Below are 20,190 nucleotides of genomic sequence, written 5' to 3'. Positions count from 1 at the left end.
CTGGTGTCGTCCTCCTCTCTGTCTCCTAACTGGTGTCGTCCTCCTCTCTGTCTCCTAACTGGTGTCGTCCTCCTCTCTGTCTCCTAACTGGTGTCGTCCTCCTCTCTGTCTCCTAACTGGTGTCGTCCTCCTCTCTGTCTCCTAACTGGTGTCGTCCTCCTCTCTGTCTCCTAACTGGTGTCGTCCTCCTCTCTGTCTCCTAACTGGTGTCGTCTCCTCTGTCTCCTAACTGGTGTCGTCCTCCTCTCTGTCTCCTAACTGGTGTCGTCCTCCTCTCTGTCTCCTAACTGGTGTCGTCCTCCTCTCTGTCTCCTAACTGGTGTCGTCCTCCTCTCTGTCTCCTAACTGGTCTCGTCCTCCTCTCTGTCTCCTAACTGGTGTCGTCCTCCTCTCTGTCTCCTAACTGGTGTTGTCCTCCTCTGTCTCCTAACTGGTGTCGTCCTCCTCTCTGTCTCCTAACTGGTGTCGTCCTCCTCTCTGTCTCCTAACTGGTGTCGTCCTCCTCTCTGTCTCCTAACTGGTGTCGTCCTCCTCTCTGTCTCCTAACTGGTGTCGTCCTCCTCTCTGTCTCCTAACTGGTGTTGTCCTCCTCTGTCTCCTAACTGGTGTTGTCCTCCTCTCTGTCTCCTAACTGGTGTTGTCCTCCTCTCTGTCTCCTAACTGGTGTCGTCCTCCTCTCTTAACTGGTGTCGGCCTCCTCTCTGTCTCTTAACTGGTGTCGTCCTCCTCTCTTCCCTTTTCCTCTGTCTCCTAACTGGTGTTGTCCTCCTATCTGTCTCCTAACGGGTGTTGTCCTCCTCTCTTCCCTTTTCCTCTCTGTCTCCTAACTGGTGTTGTCCTCCTATCTGTCTCCTAACGGGTGTTGTCCTCCTCTCTTCCCTTTTCCTCTCTGTCTCCTAACTGGTGTCGTCCTCCTCTCTTCCCTTTTCCTCTCTGTCTCCTAACTGGTGGTGTCCTCCTCTCTTCCCTTTTCCTCTCTGTCTCCTAACTGGTGTTGTCCTCCTCTCTCTCCTAACTGGTGTCGTCCTCCTCTCTGTCTCCTAACTGGTGTTGTCCTCCTCTCTGTCTCCTAACTGGTATTGTCCTCCTCTCCTAACTGGTGTCGTCCTCCTCTCTGTCTCCTAACTGGTGTTGTCCTCCTCTCCTAACTGGTGTTGTCCTCCTCTCTGTCTCCTAACTGGTGTCGTCCTCATCTCCTAACTGGTGTTGTCCTCCTCTCTGTCTCCTAACTGGTGTCGTCCTCCTCTCTTAACTGGTGTCGGCCTCCTCTCTTCCCTTTTCCTCTCTGTCTCTTAACTGGTGTCGTCCTCCTCTCTTCCCTTTTCCTCTCTGTCTCCTAACTGGTGTTGTCCTCCTCTCTGTCTCCTAACGGGTGTTGTCCTCCTCTCTTCCCTTTTCCCCTCTGTCTCCTAACTGGTGTTGTCCTCCTCTCTTCCCTTTTCCTCTCTGTCTCCTAACTGGTGTTGTCCTCCTCTCTGTCTCCTAACTGGTGGTGTCCTCCTCTCTTCCCTTTTCCTCTCTGTCTCCTAACTGGTGTTGTCCTCCTCTCTTCCCTTTTCCTCTCTGTCTCCTAACTGGTGTTGTCCTCCTCTCTGTCTCCTAACTGGTGTCGTCCTCCTCTCCTAACTGGTGTTGTCCTCCTCTCTGTCTCCTAACTGGTGTCGTCCTCCTCTCCTAACTGGTGTTGTCCTCCTCTCTTTCTCGTAACTGGTGTTGTCCTCCTCTCTTTCTCGTAACTGGTGTTGTCCTCCTCTCTGTCTCGTAACTGGTGTTGTCCTCCTTTCTGTCTCGTAACTGGTGTTGTCCTCCTCTCGTAACTGGTGTTGTCCTCCTCTCCTAACTGGTGTTGTCCTCCTCTCCTAACTGGTGTTGTCCTCCTCTCCTAACTGGTGTTGTCCTCCTCTCCTAACTGGTGTTGTCCTCCTCTCCTAACTGGTGTTGTCCTCCTCTCCTAACTGGTGTTGTCCTCCTCTCCTAACTGGTGTCGTCCTCCTCTCCTAACTGGTGTCGTCCTCCTCTCCTAACTGGTGTCGTCCTCCTCTCCTAACTGGTGTTGTCCTCCTCTCCTAACTGGTGTTGTCCTCCTCTCCTAACTGGTGTTGTCCTCCTCTCCTAACTGGTGTTGTCCTCCTCTCCTAACTGGAGTTGTCCTCCTCTCCTAACTGGTGTTGTCCTCCTCTCCTAACTGGTGTTGTCCTCCTCTCCTAACTGGTGTTGTCCTCCTCTCTGTCTCCTAACTGGTGTCGTCCTCCTCTCTGTCTCCTAACTGGTGTCGTCCTCCTCTCTGTCTCCTAACTGGTGTCGTCCTCCTCTCTGTCTCCTAACTGGTGTTGTCCTCCTCTCCTAACTGGTGTTGTCCTCCTCTCCTAACTGGTGTTGTCCTCCTCTCCTAACTGGTGTTGTCCTCCTCTCCTAACTGGTGTTGTCCTCCTCTCCTAACTGGTGTTGTCCTCCTCTCCTAACTGGTGTTGTCCTCCTCTCCTAACTGGTGTTGTCCTCCTCTCCTAACTGGTGTTGTCCTCCTCTCCTAACTGGTGTTGTCCTCCTCTCCTAACTGGTGTTGTCCTCCTCTCCTAACTGGTGTCGTCCTCCTCTCTGTCTCCTAACTGGTGTTGTCCTCCTCTCTGTCTCCTAACTGGTGTTGTCCTCCTCTCCTAACTGGTGTTGTCCTCCTCTCCTAACTGGTGTTGTCCTCCTCTCCTAACTGGTGTTGTCCTCCTCTCCTAACTGGTGTTGTCCTCCTCTCGTAACTGGTGTCGTCCTCCTCTCCTAACTGGTGTTGTCCTCCTCTCTGTCTCCTAACTGGTGTCGTCCTCATCTCCTAACTGGTGTTGTCCTCCTCTCTGTCTCCTAACTGGTGTCGTCCTCCTCTCTTAACTGGTGTCGGCCTCCTCTCTTCCCTTTTCCTCTCTGTCTCTTAACTGGTGTCGTCCTCCTCTCTTCCCTTTTCCTCTCTGTCTCCTAACTGGTGTTGTCCTCCTCTCTGTCTCCTAACGGGTGTTGTCCTCCTCTCTTCCCTTTTCCCCTCTGTCTCCTAACTGGTGTTGTCCTCCTCTCTGTCTCCTAACGGGTGTTGTCCTCCTCTCTTCCCTTTTCCCCCTCTGTCTCCTAACTGGTGTTGTCCTCCTCTCTTCCCTTTTCCTCTCTGTCTCCTAACTGGTGGTGTCCTCCTCTCTTCCCTTTTCCTCTCTGTCTCCTAACTGGTGTTGTCCTCCTCTCTTCCCTTTTCCTCTCTGTCTCCTAACTGGTGTTGTCCTCCTCTCTGTCTCCTAACTGGTGTCGTCCTCCTCTCCTAACTGGTGTTGTCCTCCTCTCTGTCTCCTAACTGGTGTCGTCCTCCTCTCCTAACTGGTGTTGTCCTCCTCTCTTTCTCGTAACTGGTGTTGTCCTCCTCTCTTTCTTGTAACTGGTGTTGTCCTCCTCTCTGTCTCGTAACTGGTGTTGTCCTCCTCTCTGTCTCGTAACTGGTGTTGTCCTCCTCTCGTAACTGGTGTTGTCCTCCTCTCCTAACTGGTGTTGTCCTCCTCTCCTAACTGGTGTTGTCCTCCTCTCCTAACTGGTGTTGTCCTCCTCTCCTAACTGGTGTTGTCCTCCTCTCCTAACTGGTGTCGTCCTCCTCTCCTAACTGGTGTCGTCCTCCTCTCTGTCTCCTAACTGGTGTCGTCCTCCTCTCCTAACTGGTGTCGTCCTCCTCTCTGTCTCCTAACTGGTGTCGTCCTCCTCTCCTAACTGGAGTTGTCCTCCTCTCCTAACTGGTGTTGTCCTCCTCTCCTAACTGGTGTTGTCCTCCTCTCCTAACTGGTGTTGTCCTCCTCTCTGTCTCCTAACTGGTGTCGTCCTCCTCTCTGTCTCCTAACTGGTGTCGTCCTCCTCTCTGTCTCCTAACTGGTGTCGTCCTCCTCTCTGTCTCCTAACTGGTGTCGTCCTCCTCTCTGTCTCCTAACTGGTGTTGTCCTCCTCTCCTAACTGGTGTTGTCCTCCTCTCCTAACTGGTGTTGTCCTCCTCTCCTAACTGGTGTTGTCCTCCTCTCCTAACTGGTGTTGTCCTCCTCTCCTAACTGGTGTTGTCCTCCTCTCCTAACTGGTGTTGTCCTCCTCTCCTAACTGGTGTTGTCCTCCTCTCCTAACTGGTGTTGTCCTCCTCTCCTAACTGGTGTTGTCCTCCTCTCCTAACTGGTGTTGTCCTCCTCTCCTAACTGGTGTTGTCCTCCTCTCCTAACTGGTGTCGTCCTCCTCTCTGTCTCCTAACTGGTGTCGTCCTCCTCTCTGTCTCCTAACTGGTGTTGTCCTCCTCTCTGTCTCCTAACTGGTGTTGTCCTCCTCTCCTAACTGGTGTTGTCCTCCTCTCCTAACTGGTGTTGTCCTCCTCTCCTAACTGGTGTTGTCCTCCTCTCCTAACTGGTGTTGTCCTCCTCTCCTAACTGGTGTTGTCCTCCTCTCGTAACTGGTGTCGTCCTCCTCTCCTAACTGGTGTTGTCCTCCTCTCTGTCTCCTAACTGGTGTCGTCCTCATCTCCTAACTGGTGTTGTCCTCCTCTCTGTCTCCTAACTGGTGTCGTCCTCCTCTCTTAACTGGTGTCGGCCTCCTCTCTTCCCTTTTCCTCTCTGTCTCTTAACTGGTGTCGTCCTCCTCTCTTCCCTTTTCCTCTCTGTCTCCTAACTGGTGTTGTCCTCCTCTCTGTCTCCTAACGGGTGTTGTCCTCCTCTCTTCCCTTTTCCCCTCTGTCTCCTAACTGGTGTTGTCCTCCTCTCTGTCTCCTAACGGGTGTTGTCCTCCTCTCTTCCCTTTTCCCCTCTGTCTCCTAACTGGTGTTGTCCTCCTCTCTTCCCTTTTCCTCTCTGTCTCCTAACTGGTGGTGTCCTCCTCTCTTCCCTTTTCCTCTCTGTCTCCTAACTGGTGTTGTCCTCCTCTCTTCCCTTTTCCTCTCTGTCTCCTAACTGGTGTTGTCCTCCTCTCTGTCTCCTAACTGGTGTCGTCCTCCTCTCTGTCTCCTAACTGGTGTCGTCCTCCTCTCCTAACTGGTGTTGTCCTCCTCTCTGTCTCCTAACTGGTGTCGTCCTCCTCTCCTAACTGGTGTTGTCCTCCTCTCTTTCTCGTAACTGGTGTTGTCCTCCTCTCTGTCTCGTAACTGGTGTTGTCCTCCTCTCTGTCTCGTAACTGGTGTTGTCCTCCTCTCCTAACTGGTGTTGTCCTCCTCTCCTAACTGGTGTTGTCCTCCTCTCCTAACTGGTGTTGTCCTCCTCTCCTAACTGGTGTTGTCCTCCTCTCCTAACTGGTGTTGTCCTCCTCTCCTAACTGGTGTTGTCCTCCTCTCCTAACTGGTGTTGTCCTCCTCTCCTAACTGGTGTTGTCCTCCTCTCCTAACTGATGTCGTCCTCCTCTCCTAACTGGTGTCGTCCTCCTCTCTGTCTCCTAACTGGTGTCGTCCTCCTCTCCTAACTGGTGTTGTCCTCCTCTCCTAACTGGTGTTGTCCTCCTCTCCTAACTGGTGTTGTCCTCCTCTCCTAACTGGTGTTGTCCTCCTCTCCTAACTGGTGTTGTCCTCCTCTCCTAACTGGTGTTGTCCTCCTCTCTGTCTCCTAACTGGTGTCGTCCTCCTCTCCTAACTGGTGTCGTCCTCCTCTCCTAACTGGTGTTGTCCTCCTCTCCTAACTGGTGTTGTCCTCCTCTCCTAACTGGTGTTGTCCTCCTCTCCTAACTGGTGTTGTCCTCCTCTCCTAACTGGTGTTGTCCTCCTCTCCTAACTGGTGTTGTCCTCCTCTCCTAACTGGTGTTGTCCTCCTCTCCTAACTGGTGTCGTCCTCCTCTCCCTCTCCTAACTGGTGTCGTCCTCCTCTCTCTCTCCTAACTGGTGTCGTCCTCCTCTCTCTCTCCTAACTGGTGTCGTCCTCCTCTCTGTCTCCTAACTGGTGTCGTCCTCCTCTCCTAACTGGTGTTGTCCTCCTCTCCTAACTGGTGTTGTCCTCCTCTCCTAACTGGTGTTGTCCTCCTCTCCTAACTGGTGTTGTCCTCCTCTCCTAACTGGTGTTGTCCTCCTCTCGTAACTGGTGTCGTCCTCCTCTCGTAACTGGTGTCGTCCTCCTCTCTGTCTCCTAACTGGTGTCGTCCTCCTCTCCTAACTGGTGTTGTCCTCCTCTCTGTCTCGTAACTGGTGTCGTCCTCCTCTCTGTCTCGTAACTGGTGTTGTCCTCCTCTCCTAACTGGTGTTGTCCTCCTCTCTGTCTCGTAACTGGTGTTGTCCTCCTCTCTTAACTGGTGTTGTCCTCCTCTCATAACTGGTGTTGTCCTCCTCTCTGTCTCCTAACTGGTGTCGTCCTCATCTCCTAACTGGTGTTGTCCTCCTCTCTGTCTCCTAACTGGTGTCGTCCTCCTCTCTTAACTGGTGTCGGCCTCCTCTCTTCCCTTTTCCTCTCTGTCTCTTAACTGGTGTCGTCCTCCTCTCTTCCCTTTTCCTCTCTGTCTCCTAACTGGTGTTGTCCTCCTCTCTGTCTCCTAACGGGTGTTGTCCTCCTCTCTTCCCTTTTCCCCTCTGTCTCCTAACTGGTGTTGTCCTCCTCTCTGTCTCCTAACGGGTGTTGTCCTCCTCTCTTCCCTTTTCCCCTCTGTCTCCTAACTGGTGTTGTCCTCCTCTCTTCCCTTTTCCTCTCTGCCTCCTAACTGGTGTTGTCCTCCTCTCTGTCTCCTAACTGGTGGTGTCCTCCTCTCTTCCCTTTTCCTCTCTGTCTCCTAACTGGTGTTGTCCTCCTCTCTTCCCTTTTCCTCTCTGTCTCCTAACTGGTGTTGTCCTCCTCTCTGTCTCCTAACTGGTGTCGTCCTCCTCTCCTAACTGGTGTTGTCCTCCTCTCTGTCTCCTAACTGGTGTCGTCCTCCTCTCCTAACTGGTGTTGTCCTCCTCTCTTTCTCGTAACTGGTGTTGTCCTCCTCTCTGTCTCGTAACTGGTGTTGTCCTCCTCTCGTAACTGGTGTTGTCCTCCTCTCCTAACTGGTGTTGTCCTCCTCTCCTAACTGGTGTTGTCCTCCTCTCCTAACTGGTGTTGTCCTCCTCTCCTAACTGGTGTTGTCCTCCTCTCCTAACTGGTGTTGTCCTCCTCTCCTAACTGGTGTCGTCCTCCTCTCCTAACTGGTGTCGTCCTCCTCTCTGTCTCCTAACTGGTGTCGTCCTCCTCTCCTAACTGGTGTTGTCCTCCTCTCCTAACTGGTGTTGTCCTCCTCTCCTAACTGGTGTTGTCCTCCTCTCCTAACTGGTGTTGTCCTCCTCTCCTAACTGGTGTTGTCCTCCTCTCCTAACTGGTGTTGTCCTCCTCTCCTAACTGGTGTCGTCCTCCTCTCCTAACTGGTGTCGTCCTCCTCTCTGTCTCCTAACTGGTGTCGTCCTCCTCTCTGTCTCCTAACTGGTGTCGTCCTCCTCTCCTAACTGGTGTCGTCCTCCTCTCCTAACTGGTGTTGTCCTCCTCTCCTAACTGGTGTTGTCCTCCTCTCCTAACTGGTGTTGTCCTCCTCTCCTAACTGGTGTTGTCCTCCTCTCCTAACTGGTGTTGTCCTCCTCTCCTAACTGGTGTTGTCCTCCTCTCCTAACTGGTGTTGTCCTCCTCTCCTAACTGGTGTTGTCCTCCTCTCCTAACTGGTGTTGTCCTCCTCTCCTAACTGGTGTTGTCCTCCTCTCCTAACTGGTGTCGTCCTCCTCTCCTAACTGGTGTCGTCCTCCTCTCCTAACTGGTGTCGTCCTCCTCTCTGTCTCCTAACTGGTGTTGTCCTCCTCTCCTAACTGGTGTTGTCCTCCTCTCCTAACTGGTGTTGTCCTCCTCTCCTAACTGGTGTTGTCCTCCTCTCCTAACTGGTGTTGTCCTCCTCTCCTAACTGGTGTCGTCCTCCTCTCCTAACTGGTGTCGTCCTCCTCTCCTAACTGGTGTCGTCCTCCTCTCTGTCTCCTAACTGGTGTCGTCCTCCTCTCCTAACTGGTGTTGTCCTCCTCTCTGTCTCGTAACTGGTGTCGTCCTCCTCTCTGTCTCGTAACTGGTGTTGTCCTCCTCTCCTAACTGGTGTTGTCCTCCTCTCTGTCTCGTAACTGGTGTTGTCCTCCTCTCCTAACTGGTGTTGTCCTCCTCTCTGTCTCGTAACTGGTGTTGTCCTCCTCTCTTAACTGGTGTTGTCCTCCTCTCATAACTGGTGTTGTCCTCCTCTCTGTCTCGTAACTGGTGTTGTCCTCCTCTCCTAACTGGTGTCTTCCTCCTCTCTGTCTCGTAACTGGTGTTGTCCTCCTCTCCTAACTGGTGTTGTCCTCCTCTCGTAACTGGTGTTGTCCTCCTCTCCTAACTGGTGTCTTCCTCCTCTCTGTCTCGTAACTGGTGTTGTCCTCCTCTCCTAACTGGTGTCTTCCTCCTCTCTGTCTCGTAACTGGTGTTGTCCTCCTCTCCTAACTGGTGTTGTCCTCCTCTGTCTCCTAACTGGTGTTGTCCTCCTCTCCTAACTGGTGTTGTCCTCCTCTCTGTCTCCTAACTGGTGTTGTCCTCCTCTCCTAACTGGTGTTGTCCTCCTCTCTGTCTCGTAACTGGTGTTGTCCTCCTCTCCTAACTGGTGTCGTCCTCCTCTCTGTCTCGTAACTGGTGTTGTCCTCCTCTCCTAACTGGTGTCTTCGTCCTCTCTGTCTCGTAACTGGTGTTGTCCTCCTCTCCTAACTGGTGTTGTCCTCCTCTCCTAACTGGTGTCTCTGTCTCGTAACTGGTGTTGTCCTCCTCTCGTAACTGGTGTTGTCCTCCTCTCTGTCTCGTAACTGGTGTTGTCCTCCTCTCCTAACTGGTGTCGTCCTCCTCTCTGTCTCCTAACTGGTGTCTTCCTCCTCTGCCTGCATACGGAATCAGCTCCACAACAATCTGTTCCTCTTGTATCCATAATACATGATTAAGCTATGCGACTGACTTGGCCATCAAGAGAACTTGCCCCATGTTAAAACAAACTGTTAAAAGCCTCTTAAAAAAGAAAATGGATTTCCTTATGGATGCTTGTTGCTAGCTATTCTCTGGTGTGAGGTTTGTGTGAAAGGCTTTGGTTATTCTGAGGAGAAGCATACTATACCTTATGTGGGGTAATGCTAACGTACTATGCTAATGGAGGTCAAACCTACTATGTGCGTGTGTGTGCGTGCTCGTTTCTTCCCAGAAGCCTCCCTGCTAGGAGGAGATGGAAGAGTTCTTTGTCTCTGTTCTATAACACTTCAGGGAGAAAGGAGGGAGAAACACAGCTCACTAATAATGCATCACAACAACAGAGGGCTGACTGGCTACATGGGGCTCTATGCAGTTCTGGTGTGACCTGAATTTATCTGTTGTTGCTGCGTTGCACACAGTTATCTCTCTCTCTCCAAGATGATATGATCGAAACGAGGACTGTGATTCTGCCGGTGGGGTTCTAGAGTGATACCATAGCAACGCTGCCTTCAGCTATATCTCTCCTTTTAGAGTTTGACAGATACCCTCATTGATAAACTGATAATTGTTTTTCTCCCGAGGTATTTATGTTTCTCTGTTGTTTCTTTGACAACGGTTTGAATATATGTTGGTTTTGCCTGTGTGTTCGGTTGTGTTGACAGTATAATCGTCTTGGTGATGTGTACAGTAGTCAGCGTGTTGTAGCACTTAGTCGAAGCATATGCCAAAACCATCCATATTTTAACAGACCTCAATGCTCTTTTTGCTGGACAGGACAGGACAGGACAGGACAGGACAGGGAGGTCCCTTGTGACTTGTGGACGTGCGCTTGGACACTTCCTTCCTTTTGAGTCCTGTTTAAATCTGTCAGGCTGGAGGAGAGAGCAGCACTAATCACTGCTGTGACAAACAACAGCCTCTCACCATGAATCCTGTTTAATCTGTCAGGCTGGAGGAGAGACCAGCACTAATCACTGCTGTTACAAACAACAGCCTCTCACCATGAATCCTGTTTAATCTGTCAGGCTGGAGGAGAGACCAGCACTAATCACTGCTGTTACAAACAACAGCCTCTCACCATGAATCCTGTTTAATCTGTCAGGCTGGAGGAGAGACCAGCACTAATCACTGCTGTTACAAACAACAGCCTCTCACCATGAATCCTGTTTAATCTGTCAGGCTGGAGGAGAGAGCAGCACTAATCACTGCTGTTACAAACAACAGCCTCTCACCATGAATCCTGTTTAATCTGTCAGGCTGGAGGAGAGACCAGCACTAATCACTGCTGTTACAAACAACAGCCTCTCACCATGAATCCTGTTTAATCTGTCAGGCTGGAGGAGAGAGCAGCACTAATCACTGCTGTTACAAACAACAGCCTCTCACCATGAATCCTGTTTAATCTGTCAGGCTGGAGGAGAGAGCAGCACTAATCACTGCTGTGACAAACAACAGCCTCTCACCATGAATCCTGTTTAATCTGTCAGGCTGGAGGAGAGAGCAGCACTAATCACTGCTGTTACAAACAACAGCCTCTCACCATGAATCCTGTTTAATCTGTCAGGCTGGAGGAGAGACCAGCACTAATCACTGCTGTTACAAACAACAGCCTCTCACCATGAATCCTGTTTAATCTGTCAGGCTGGAGGAGAGACCAGCACTAATCACTGCTGTGACAAACAACAGCCTCTCACCATGAATCCTGTTTAATCTGTCAGGCTGGAGGAGAGACCAGCACTAATCACTGCTGTTACAAACAACAGCCTCTCACCATGAATCCTGTTTAATCTGTCAGGCTGGAGGAGAGACCAGCACTAATCACTGCTGTTACAAACAACAGCCTCTCACCATGAATCCTGTTTAATCTGTCAGGCTGGAGGAGAGACCAGCACTAATCACTGCTGTTACAAACAACAGCCTCTCACCATGAATCCTGTTTAATCTGTCAGGCTGGAGGAGAGAGCAGCACTAATCACTGCTGTTACAAACAACAGCCTCTCACCATGAATCCTGTTTAATCTGTCAGGCTGGAGGAGAGAGCAGCACTAATCACTGCTGTTACAAACAACAGCCTCTCACCATGAATCCTGTTTAATCTGTCAGGCTGGAGGAGAGACCAGCACTAATCACTGCTGTTACAAACAACAGCCTCTCACCATGAATCCTGTTTAATCTGTCAGGCTGGAGGAGAGACCAGCACTAATCACTGCTGTTACAAACAACAGCCTCTCACCATGAATCCTGTTTAATCTGTCAGGCTGGAGGAGAGACCAGCACTAATCACTGCTGTTACAAACAACAGCCTCTCACCATGAATCCTGTTTAATCTGTCAGGCTGGAGGAGAGAGCAGCACTAATCACTGCTGTGACAAACAACAGCCTCTCACCATGAATCCTGTTTAATCTGTCAGGCTGGAGGAGAGACCAGCACTAATCACTGCTGTTACAAACAACAGCCTCTCACCATGAATCCTGTTTAATCTGTCAGGCTGGAGGAGAGACCAGCACTAATCACTGCTGTTACAAACAACAGCCTCTCACCATGAATCCTGTTTAATCTGTCAGGCTGGAGGAGAGACCAGCACTAATCACTGCTGTGACAAACAACAGCCTCTCACCATGAATCCTGTTTAATCTGTCAGGCTGGAGGAGAGACCAGCACTAATCACTGCTGTTACAAACAACAGCCTCTCACCATGAATCCTGTTTAATCTGTCAGGCTGGAGGAGAGAGCAGCACTAATCACTGCTGTTACAAACAACAGCCTCTCACCATGAATCCTGTTTAATCTGTCAGGCTGGAGGAGAGAGCAGCACTAATCACTGCTGTGACAAACAACAGCCTCTCACCATGAATCCTGTTTAATCTGTCAGGCTGGAGGAGAGAGCAGCACTAATCACTGCTGTTACAAACAACAGCCTCTCACCATGAATCCTGTTTAATCTGTCAGGCTGGAGGAGAGACCAGCACTAATCACTGCTGTTACAAACAACAGCCTCTCACCATGAATCCTGTTTAATCTGTCAGGCTGGAGGAGAGACCAGCACTAATCACTGCTGTGACAAACAACAGCCTCTCACCATGAATCCTGTTTAATCTGTCAGGCTGGAGGAGAGACCAGCACTAATCACTGCTGTTACAAACAACAGCCTCTCACCATGAATCGTGTTTAATCTGTCAGGCTGGAGGAGAGACCAGCACTAATCACTGCTGTTACAAACAACAGCCTCTCACCATGAATCCTGTTTAATCTGTCAGGCTGGAGGAGAGACCAGCACTAATCACTGCTGTTACAAACAACAGCCTCTCACCATGAATCCTGTTTAATCTGTTCTTCGCTCCTCTCTGCACCGTTCTGTTCACTTTAAAGGCCCAACTAAACAAAACGGAAACTTATTTTCTTGCTATAAATCAATGGGTATACATCATTCATTTAAATGATCAAGAACGGTTTAAATATCACAGTTTGGGCCTTTAAAAGAACCCAGGCCCTCACTGTTATCTGGGGCTCCTTGCTGTTTTCTGCTCTCTTTCACCTTTTACGCAGGTGAAGTCGGTAGTTGACATATCACTTTAGCCAAATACATTTAAACTCAGTTTTTCACAATTCCTGACATTTAATCCTAGTAAAAATTCCCTGTCTTAGGTCAGTTAGGATCATCACTTTATTTTAAGAATTTGAAATGTCAGAATAATAGTAGAGAGAATTATTTAGTTCAGCTTTTATTTATTTCATCACATTCCCAGTGGGTCAGAAGTTTACATACACTTAATTAGTATTTGGTAGCATTGCCTTTAAATTGATTAACTTGTGTCCAAACATTTTCAAGTAGCCTTCCACAAGCTCCCCACAATAAGTTAGGTGAATTTTGACCCATTCCTGACAGAGCTGGTGTAACTGAGTCAGGTTTGTAGGCCTCCTTGCTTGCACACACTTTATCATTTCTGCCCACACATTTTCTATGGGATTGAGGTCAGGGCTTTGTGATGGCCACTCCAGTACCTTGACTTTGTTGTCCTTAAGCCATTTTGCTTGGGGCCATTGTCCATTTGGAAGACCCATTTGCGACCAAGCTTTAACTTCCTGACTGATGTCTTGAGATGTTGCTTCAATATATCCAATATATTCAATATATCCACAGGCTTCTTCCTTGTTGAGCGGCCTTTCAGGTTATGTCTATACAGGACTACGGGATAATTTTGTACCTGTTTCCTCCAGCATCTTCACAAGGTCCTTTGCTGTTGTTCTGGGATTGATTTGCACTTTTTGCACCAAAGTACGTTCATCTCTAGGGGACAGAACGCGTCTCCTTCCTGAGCGGTATGGCGGCTGCATGGTCCAATGGTGTTTATACTTGCATACTATTGTTTGTACAGATGAACGTGGTACCTTCAGGCATTTGGAAGTTGCTCCCAAGGATGAGCCAGACTTTTGGAGGTCTGCAATTTTTTTATGAGGTCTTGGCTGATTTATTTTGCTTTTCCCATGATGTCAAGCAAAGTGGCACTGAGTTTGAAGGTAGGCCTTGAAATACATCCACAGGTACACCTCCAATTGACTCAAATGATGTCAATTAGCCTATCTGAAGCTTCTAAAGCCATTTTCCAAGCTGTTTAAAGGCACAGTCAACTTAGTGTATGTAAGCTTCTGACCCACTGGAATTGTAATACAGTGAATTATAAGTGAAATAATCTGTCTGTAATCAATTTTTTTTTTAAATTACTTGTGTCATGCACAAAGTAGATGTACTAACTTGCCAAAACTATGTCTCCCTGTGTGTGAGTAGATATCAGTGTTTACAGTGAGACGTGGTGCCACTGCTGTTGTGGTTTAATGAGGGAATTGAGATCATTAATAAAACATGATACTCCCCAGCTAGTAACTATGTGAGATCAGACCCAGCTATTAACTATGTGAGATCAGACCCAGCTAGTAACTATATGAGATCAGACCCAGCTATTAACTATGTGAGATCAGACCCAGCTAGTAACTATGTGAGATCAGACCCAGCTAGTAACTATGTGAGATCAGACCCAGCTAGTAACTATATGAGATCAGACCCAGCTAGTAACTATGTGAGATCAGACCCAGCTAGTAACTATATGAGATCAGACCCAGCTAGTAACTATGTGAGATCAGACCCAGCTAGTAACTATGTGAGATCAGACCCAGCTAGTAACTATGTGAGATCAGACCCAGCTAGTAACTATATGAGATCAGACCCAGCTAGTAACTATGTGAGATCAGACCCAGTTAGTAACTATGTGAGATCAGACCCAGGTAGTAACTATGTGAGATCAGACCCAGCTAGTAACTATGTGAGATCAGACCCAGCTAGTAACTATGTGAGATCAGACCCAGGTAGTAACTATATGAGATCAGACCCAGCTAGTAACTATGTGAGATCAGACCCAGCTAGTAGCTATGTGAGATCAGACCCAGCTAGTAACTATATGAGATCAGACCCAGCTAGTAACTATGTGAGATCAGACCCAGGTAGTAACTATATGAGATCAGACCAAGCTAGTAGCTATATGAGATCAGACCCAGCTATTAACTATGTGAGATCAGACCCAGGTAGTAACTATATGAGATCAGACCAAGCTAGTAGCTATATGAGATCAGACCCAGCTAGTAACTATATGAGATCAGACCCAGGTAGTAACTATATGAGATCAGACCAAGCTAGTAGCTATATGAGATCAGACCCAGCTAGTAACTATATGAGATCAGACCCAGCTAGTAACTATGAGATCAGACCAAGCTAGTAGCTATATGAGATCAGACCAAGCTAGTAGCTATGTGAGATCAGACCAAGCTAGTAGCTATATGAGATCAGACCAAGCTAGTAGCTATGTGAGATATATGAGTATCCTTCATTCATTACCAGCATCGGTAGCTAGACATGTTCTTCCACCTCATTACTGTACAATAACTCTAGAATTGTCTTTTTAATGTCCACGCCATCTCTCTCCATCTCTTCCTTATAAGAACCCTACCCAGTGCATTTCAGAAAATTGCTAGTGCATTTTAGCCAAGGGGGCCGGGCTCCCTTGGTTGCCATTATGTGTCAGAACAGAGTAATACATCTTTCCAGTGAATGATAAAACATTAATCCAGCCTAGGATTTAGTGGTAGAGACCAAGCGGCCGGGGCAGGTGGCTCAAGGAGCATGTGTTTCAGGTGTCAGAGTGAATCATGTCTGGGAGGGGAATGTCCTCCACTAGAGGTCAGAGTGAATGATGTCAGGGTTAGGGTTAGGAAAATTCCTCACCTAGAGGTCAGAGTTAACTTATTGAGTGTAGGGGGCAGTATTTTGATTTTTGGGATGATAAACATACTCATTTGAAACTGCCTATTTCTCAGGCCCAGAAACTAGAATATGCATATACTTGTCATATTAGGACAGAACACACTCTAAAGTTTCCAAAACTGTCAAAATATTGTCTGTGAGTATAACAGAACTGATATGGCAGGCGATAACCTGAGGAAAATCAAACCAGGAAGTGGCTCCTATTTTGAAAGCTCCATGTTCCATAGCCTGCCTTCGCTCCATTTAAAGGGATATCAACCAGAGTCCTTTTCCTATTGCTTCCTCAAGGTGTCAACAGTCTTTAGACATAGTTTCAGGCTTTTATTTTGAAAAAATGAGCGAGAAGGATAATATTGCGTCAGTGGATAGCTGGGTGTTCGCATGAATTTTGCTTGCGCAACAGAGTGGGGCAGCCATTGTCTCTCCCTCTCCTATTGAAAAAGCGATTGTCCCGGTTGATATATTATCGATTATATCTTTTAAAAACAACCTGAGGCTTGGTTATAAAAAACGTTTAAAAAAAAGTTCTCCAGTAGAGGTCAGAGAGAATCATGTCGGGGTTAGGGAAAGTCCTCCAGTAGAGGTCAGAGGGAATCATGTCGGGGTTAGGGAATGTCCTCCAGTAGAGGTCAGAGAATCATGTTGGGGTTAGGGAAAGTCCTCCAGTAGAGGTCAGAGTAAATCATGTCAGGGTTAGGGAAAGTCCTCACCTAGAGGTCAGAGTGAATCATGTCGGGGTTAGGGTTAAGGAAAGTCCTCACCTAGAGGTCAGAGTGGAGATCTGGAGATCAGACAGACGGAAGATTTCAGAAGGGAAATGATCCCTGAGCATTCGGGACAATATTAGTGAGGATACCTGGTTCAGTGTTTCAGTGGGATGATATATATACCTGGTTCAGTGTTTCAGTGGGGTGATATATATACCTGTTTCAGTGGGATGATATATATACCTGGTTCAGTGTTTCAGTGGGGTGATATATACACCTGGTTCAGTGTTTCAGTGGGATGATATATATACCTGGTTCAGTGTTTCAGTGGGGTGATATATACACCTGGTTCAGTGTTTCAATGGGATGATATATATACCTGGTTCAGTGTTTCAGTGGGGTGATATATATACACCTGGTTCAGTGTTTCAGTGGGGTGATATATACACCTGGTTTAGTGTTTCAGTGGGGTGATATATACACCTGGTTCAGTGTTTCAGTGGGGTGATATATACACCTGTTTCAGTGGGATGAGATTTGGTGATTCAGGGAGGATAAGAAGATTCCCTCTGCCTCGTGAATCTGCCAATGTTATGTTGCTGAGCAGTAATCCACAGTGATGTTGGAGCATTTCATTTATCCTTGTTAATTACCAACCGTTAATAAGATGGCTCTTATGGACTTAATGGAGTTTGTGTGTGTGTGTACTCTCGTGTGTGTGTGTGATTATCAACGTTTAAGTGGATCTAACTGCTGTAATGACCTTTGTGGAGTGATGATCAGTGTTCGGGGGGAGTTAGCGGGTGAACAGTTTGATACAGAGTCACAACACATTCTCATAATACATTATAATATATTCTAATATTTATTTTGAATGTGCAATGATTCTATCAAAAATAAATCATGCTCAGATCTGAACATGTGTTACCCGAACCACAGATGACAAATGAACTAGATATGGTACCTGACATGACAGTGTTGTTGATCTGAATCTGTGTAAGTGTTTGTTTGGCCTGCATATTAAAGTCTACCTCAGGCGAACACAGCCGTTAACGAGGATCTCAGCTACAGTGTTGTTGTTGTTCTTGTTTGAACCCTGTGTTAGTGTTTGTTTGGACACCGTGTTAAAGTGTGCTGTGCTTCTGTCCCCAGGTGAACACAGCGATGCACGAGGCCAAGCTAGTGGAGGAGTGTGATGAGCTTGTAGAGATCATACGCCAGAGGAAACAGATCATCGCTGTCAAGATCAAGGAGTCCAAGGTACAGGAGTCTTCTACACACTAACCCTTAATACTATACTGGACCCCTACGGTCCAAGGTACAGTAGTCTTCTACACACTAACCCTTAATACTATACTGGACCCCTATGGTCCAAGGTACAGTAGTCTTCTACACACTAACCCTTAATACTATACTGGACCCCTATGGTCCAAGGTACAGTAGTCTTCTACACACTAACCCTTAATACTATACTGGACCCCTATGGTCCAAGGTACAGTAGTCTTCTACACACTAACCCTTAATACTATACTGGACCCCTATGGTCCAAGGTACAGTAGTCTTCTACACACTAACCCTTAATACTATACTGGAGCCCTATGGTCCAAGGTACAGTAGTCTTCTATACACTAACCCTTAATACTATACTGGACCCCTATGGTCCAAGGGACTGTACTCCATGGATGAGTCTCAAACCATACTCTTCCTCTGGCTGAGTCTCAAACCATACTCTTCCTCTGGCTGAGTCTCAAACCATACTCTTCCTCTGGCTGAGTCTCAAACCATACTCTTCCTCTGGCTGAGTCTCAAACCATACTCTTCCTCTGGCTGAGTCTCAAACCATACTCTTCCACTGGCTGAGTCTCAAACCATACTCTTCCTCTGGCTGAGTCTCAAACCATACTCTTCCTCTGGCTGAGTCTCAAACCATACTCTTCCACTGGCTGAGTCTCAAACCATACTCTTCCTCTGGCTGAGTCCCAAACCATACTCTTCCTCTGGCTGAGTCTCAAACCATATTCTTCCTCTGGCTGAGTCTCAAACCATACTCTTCCTCTTGTTGAGTCCCAAACCATACTCTTCCTCTGGCCGAGTCTCAAACCATACTCTTCCTCTGGCCGAGTCTCAAACCATACTCTTCCTCTGGCCGAGTCTCAAACCATACTCTTCCTCTGGCTGAGTCTCAAACCATACACCATACTCTTCCACTGGCTGAGTCCCAAACCATACTCTTCCTCTGGCTGTGTCTCAAACCATACTCTTCCTCTGGCTGTGTCTCAAACCATACTCTTCCTCTGGCTGAGTCCCAAACCATACTCTTCCTCTGGCTGAGTCCCAAACCATACTCTTCCTCTGGCTGAGTCCCAAACCATACTCTTCCTCTGGCTGAGTCCCAAACCATACTCTTCCTCTGGCTGAGTCCCAAACCATACTCTTCCTCTGGCTGAGTCCCAAACCATACTCTTCCTCTGGCTGAGTCCCAAACCATACTCTTCCTCTGGCTGAGTCCCAAACCATACTCTTCCTCTGGCTGAGTCCCAAACCATACTCTTCCTCTGGCTGAGTCCCAAACCATACTCTTCCTCTGGCTGAGTCCCAAACCATACTCTTCCTCTGGCTGAGTCCCAAACCATACTCTTCCTCTGGCTGAGTCCCAAACCATACTCTTCCTCTGGCTGAGTCCCAAACCATACTCTTCCTCTGGCCGCGTCAGAAGTGACACCCTATTCCCTACAGAGGTCTTCAAAACGGACAATTTGTTTACCATTTTCAAAGAGGTTTCGACAGAAGAAGTGAGTGTCTCCAGTCTCTCCTACTACACACATTACAGCGCTGGATCTGATGTGTGTGCCAGCCTGTCTGAGTCACGGAGACGTTGTAGGGGGCAGATAAAACGCTGCATTCACAACGTGTCACTGCAACTGCCACAGTGAGCGAGGGATTAGAAAAGCAAAGACATAGAGGGGGACTTGTCACATAGTAGCACTCTGTGAGTGACATCAGAAGAACGGAAGTATCGGATTGCGAGGTGTTGTCTGAGGTTTCCGAAGGATAATAACAACAACAACAACAACAACAATGCGTGGTCTGCGTATTTCTTGAGAACATAACTTTTCCCTTTGTCGACAGTTTTGAGGTTTTTAGTAGTGAAAGATCTTGTGATCTATGGCGCTGTTCAGTTCAAGGGTTCTCAAACTCTTTATAGCCCACAAACCCCCATTTTGATATCTGACCATGTGAATTTTTTTTGTTGTTGTTGTAATTAACAGCCAATGTTTGCTTTATATTTGGGGCTGTGACAGCCAATTAAAAACCTTCTATCAGTACTTCTGATTGTCTTCTCAACTCACCATCACATACTGGTAATGTGGGGCTGTGACAGCCAATTAAAAAACATTCTATCAGTACTTCTGATTGTCTTCTCAACTCACCATCACATACTGGTAATGTGGGGCTGTGACAGCCAATTAAAAAACATTCTATCAGTACTTCTGATTGTCTTCTCAACTCACCATCACATACTGGTAATGTGGGGCTGTGACAGCCAATTAAAACACATTCTATCAGTACTTCTGATTGTCTTCTCAACTCACCATCACATACTGGTAATGTGGGGCTGTGACAGCCAATTAAAAAACATTCTATCAGTACTTCTGATTGTCTTCTCAACTCACCATCACATACTGGTAATGTGGGGCTGTGACAGCCAATTAAAACACATTCTATCAGTACTTCTGATTGTCTTCTCAACTCACCATCACATACTGGTAATGTGGGGCTGTGACAGCCAATTAAAACACATTCTATCAGTACTTCTGATTGTCTTCTCAACTCACCATCACATACTGGTAATGTGGGGCTGTGACAGCCAATTAAAAAACATTCTATCAGTACTTCTGATTGTCTTCTCAACTCACCATCACATACTGGTAATGTGGGGCTGTGACAGCCAATTAAAAAAGAATATATCAGTACTTCTGATTGTCTTCTCAACTCACCATCACATACTAAAGTGGGAGGCTTGCAAGCTGAAGAATACCATCCCAAGAATGAAGTATGGGGGTGGCAGCATCATGTTATGGGGGTGCTTTGCTACAGGAGGGACAAAATAGATGGCATCATGAGGAGGGGAAATTGTTCCTTGTCAGCTCAGGGATTTGAACATGAAACCTTTTGGTTACTAGTCCAACGCTCTAACCACCAGGCTACCCTGCCACCCCAATATGGCCACTCAGCACACTGAAC

The 20,190-nt window shown here is 47.8% G+C and overlaps 1 protein-coding gene across 1 annotated transcript in view; it reads left to right on the top strand.

Annotated features, from left to right (window-relative positions):
• LOC109886016 (probable E3 ubiquitin-protein ligase MID2) overlaps positions 1 to 20,190 on the top strand; it is a 204,902-nt gene that overhangs the window by 128,554 nt on the left and 56,158 nt on the right. The window contains 1 exon segment of the mRNA XM_031797035.1: positions 17,098 to 17,205. Coding sequence (XP_031652895.1) covers positions 17,098 to 17,205 — 108 coding nt within the window.

This window comes from Oncorhynchus kisutch, linkage group LG19 (assembly GCF_002021735.2).
Source record: "Oncorhynchus kisutch isolate 150728-3 linkage group LG19, Okis_V2, whole genome shotgun sequence".
Taxonomy (NCBI): Eukaryota; Metazoa; Chordata; class Actinopteri; order Salmoniformes; family Salmonidae; genus Oncorhynchus; species Oncorhynchus kisutch.
Note: the sequence above shows the minus strand (reverse complement) of the source record. Positions and strands in the feature narration are given on the sequence as shown.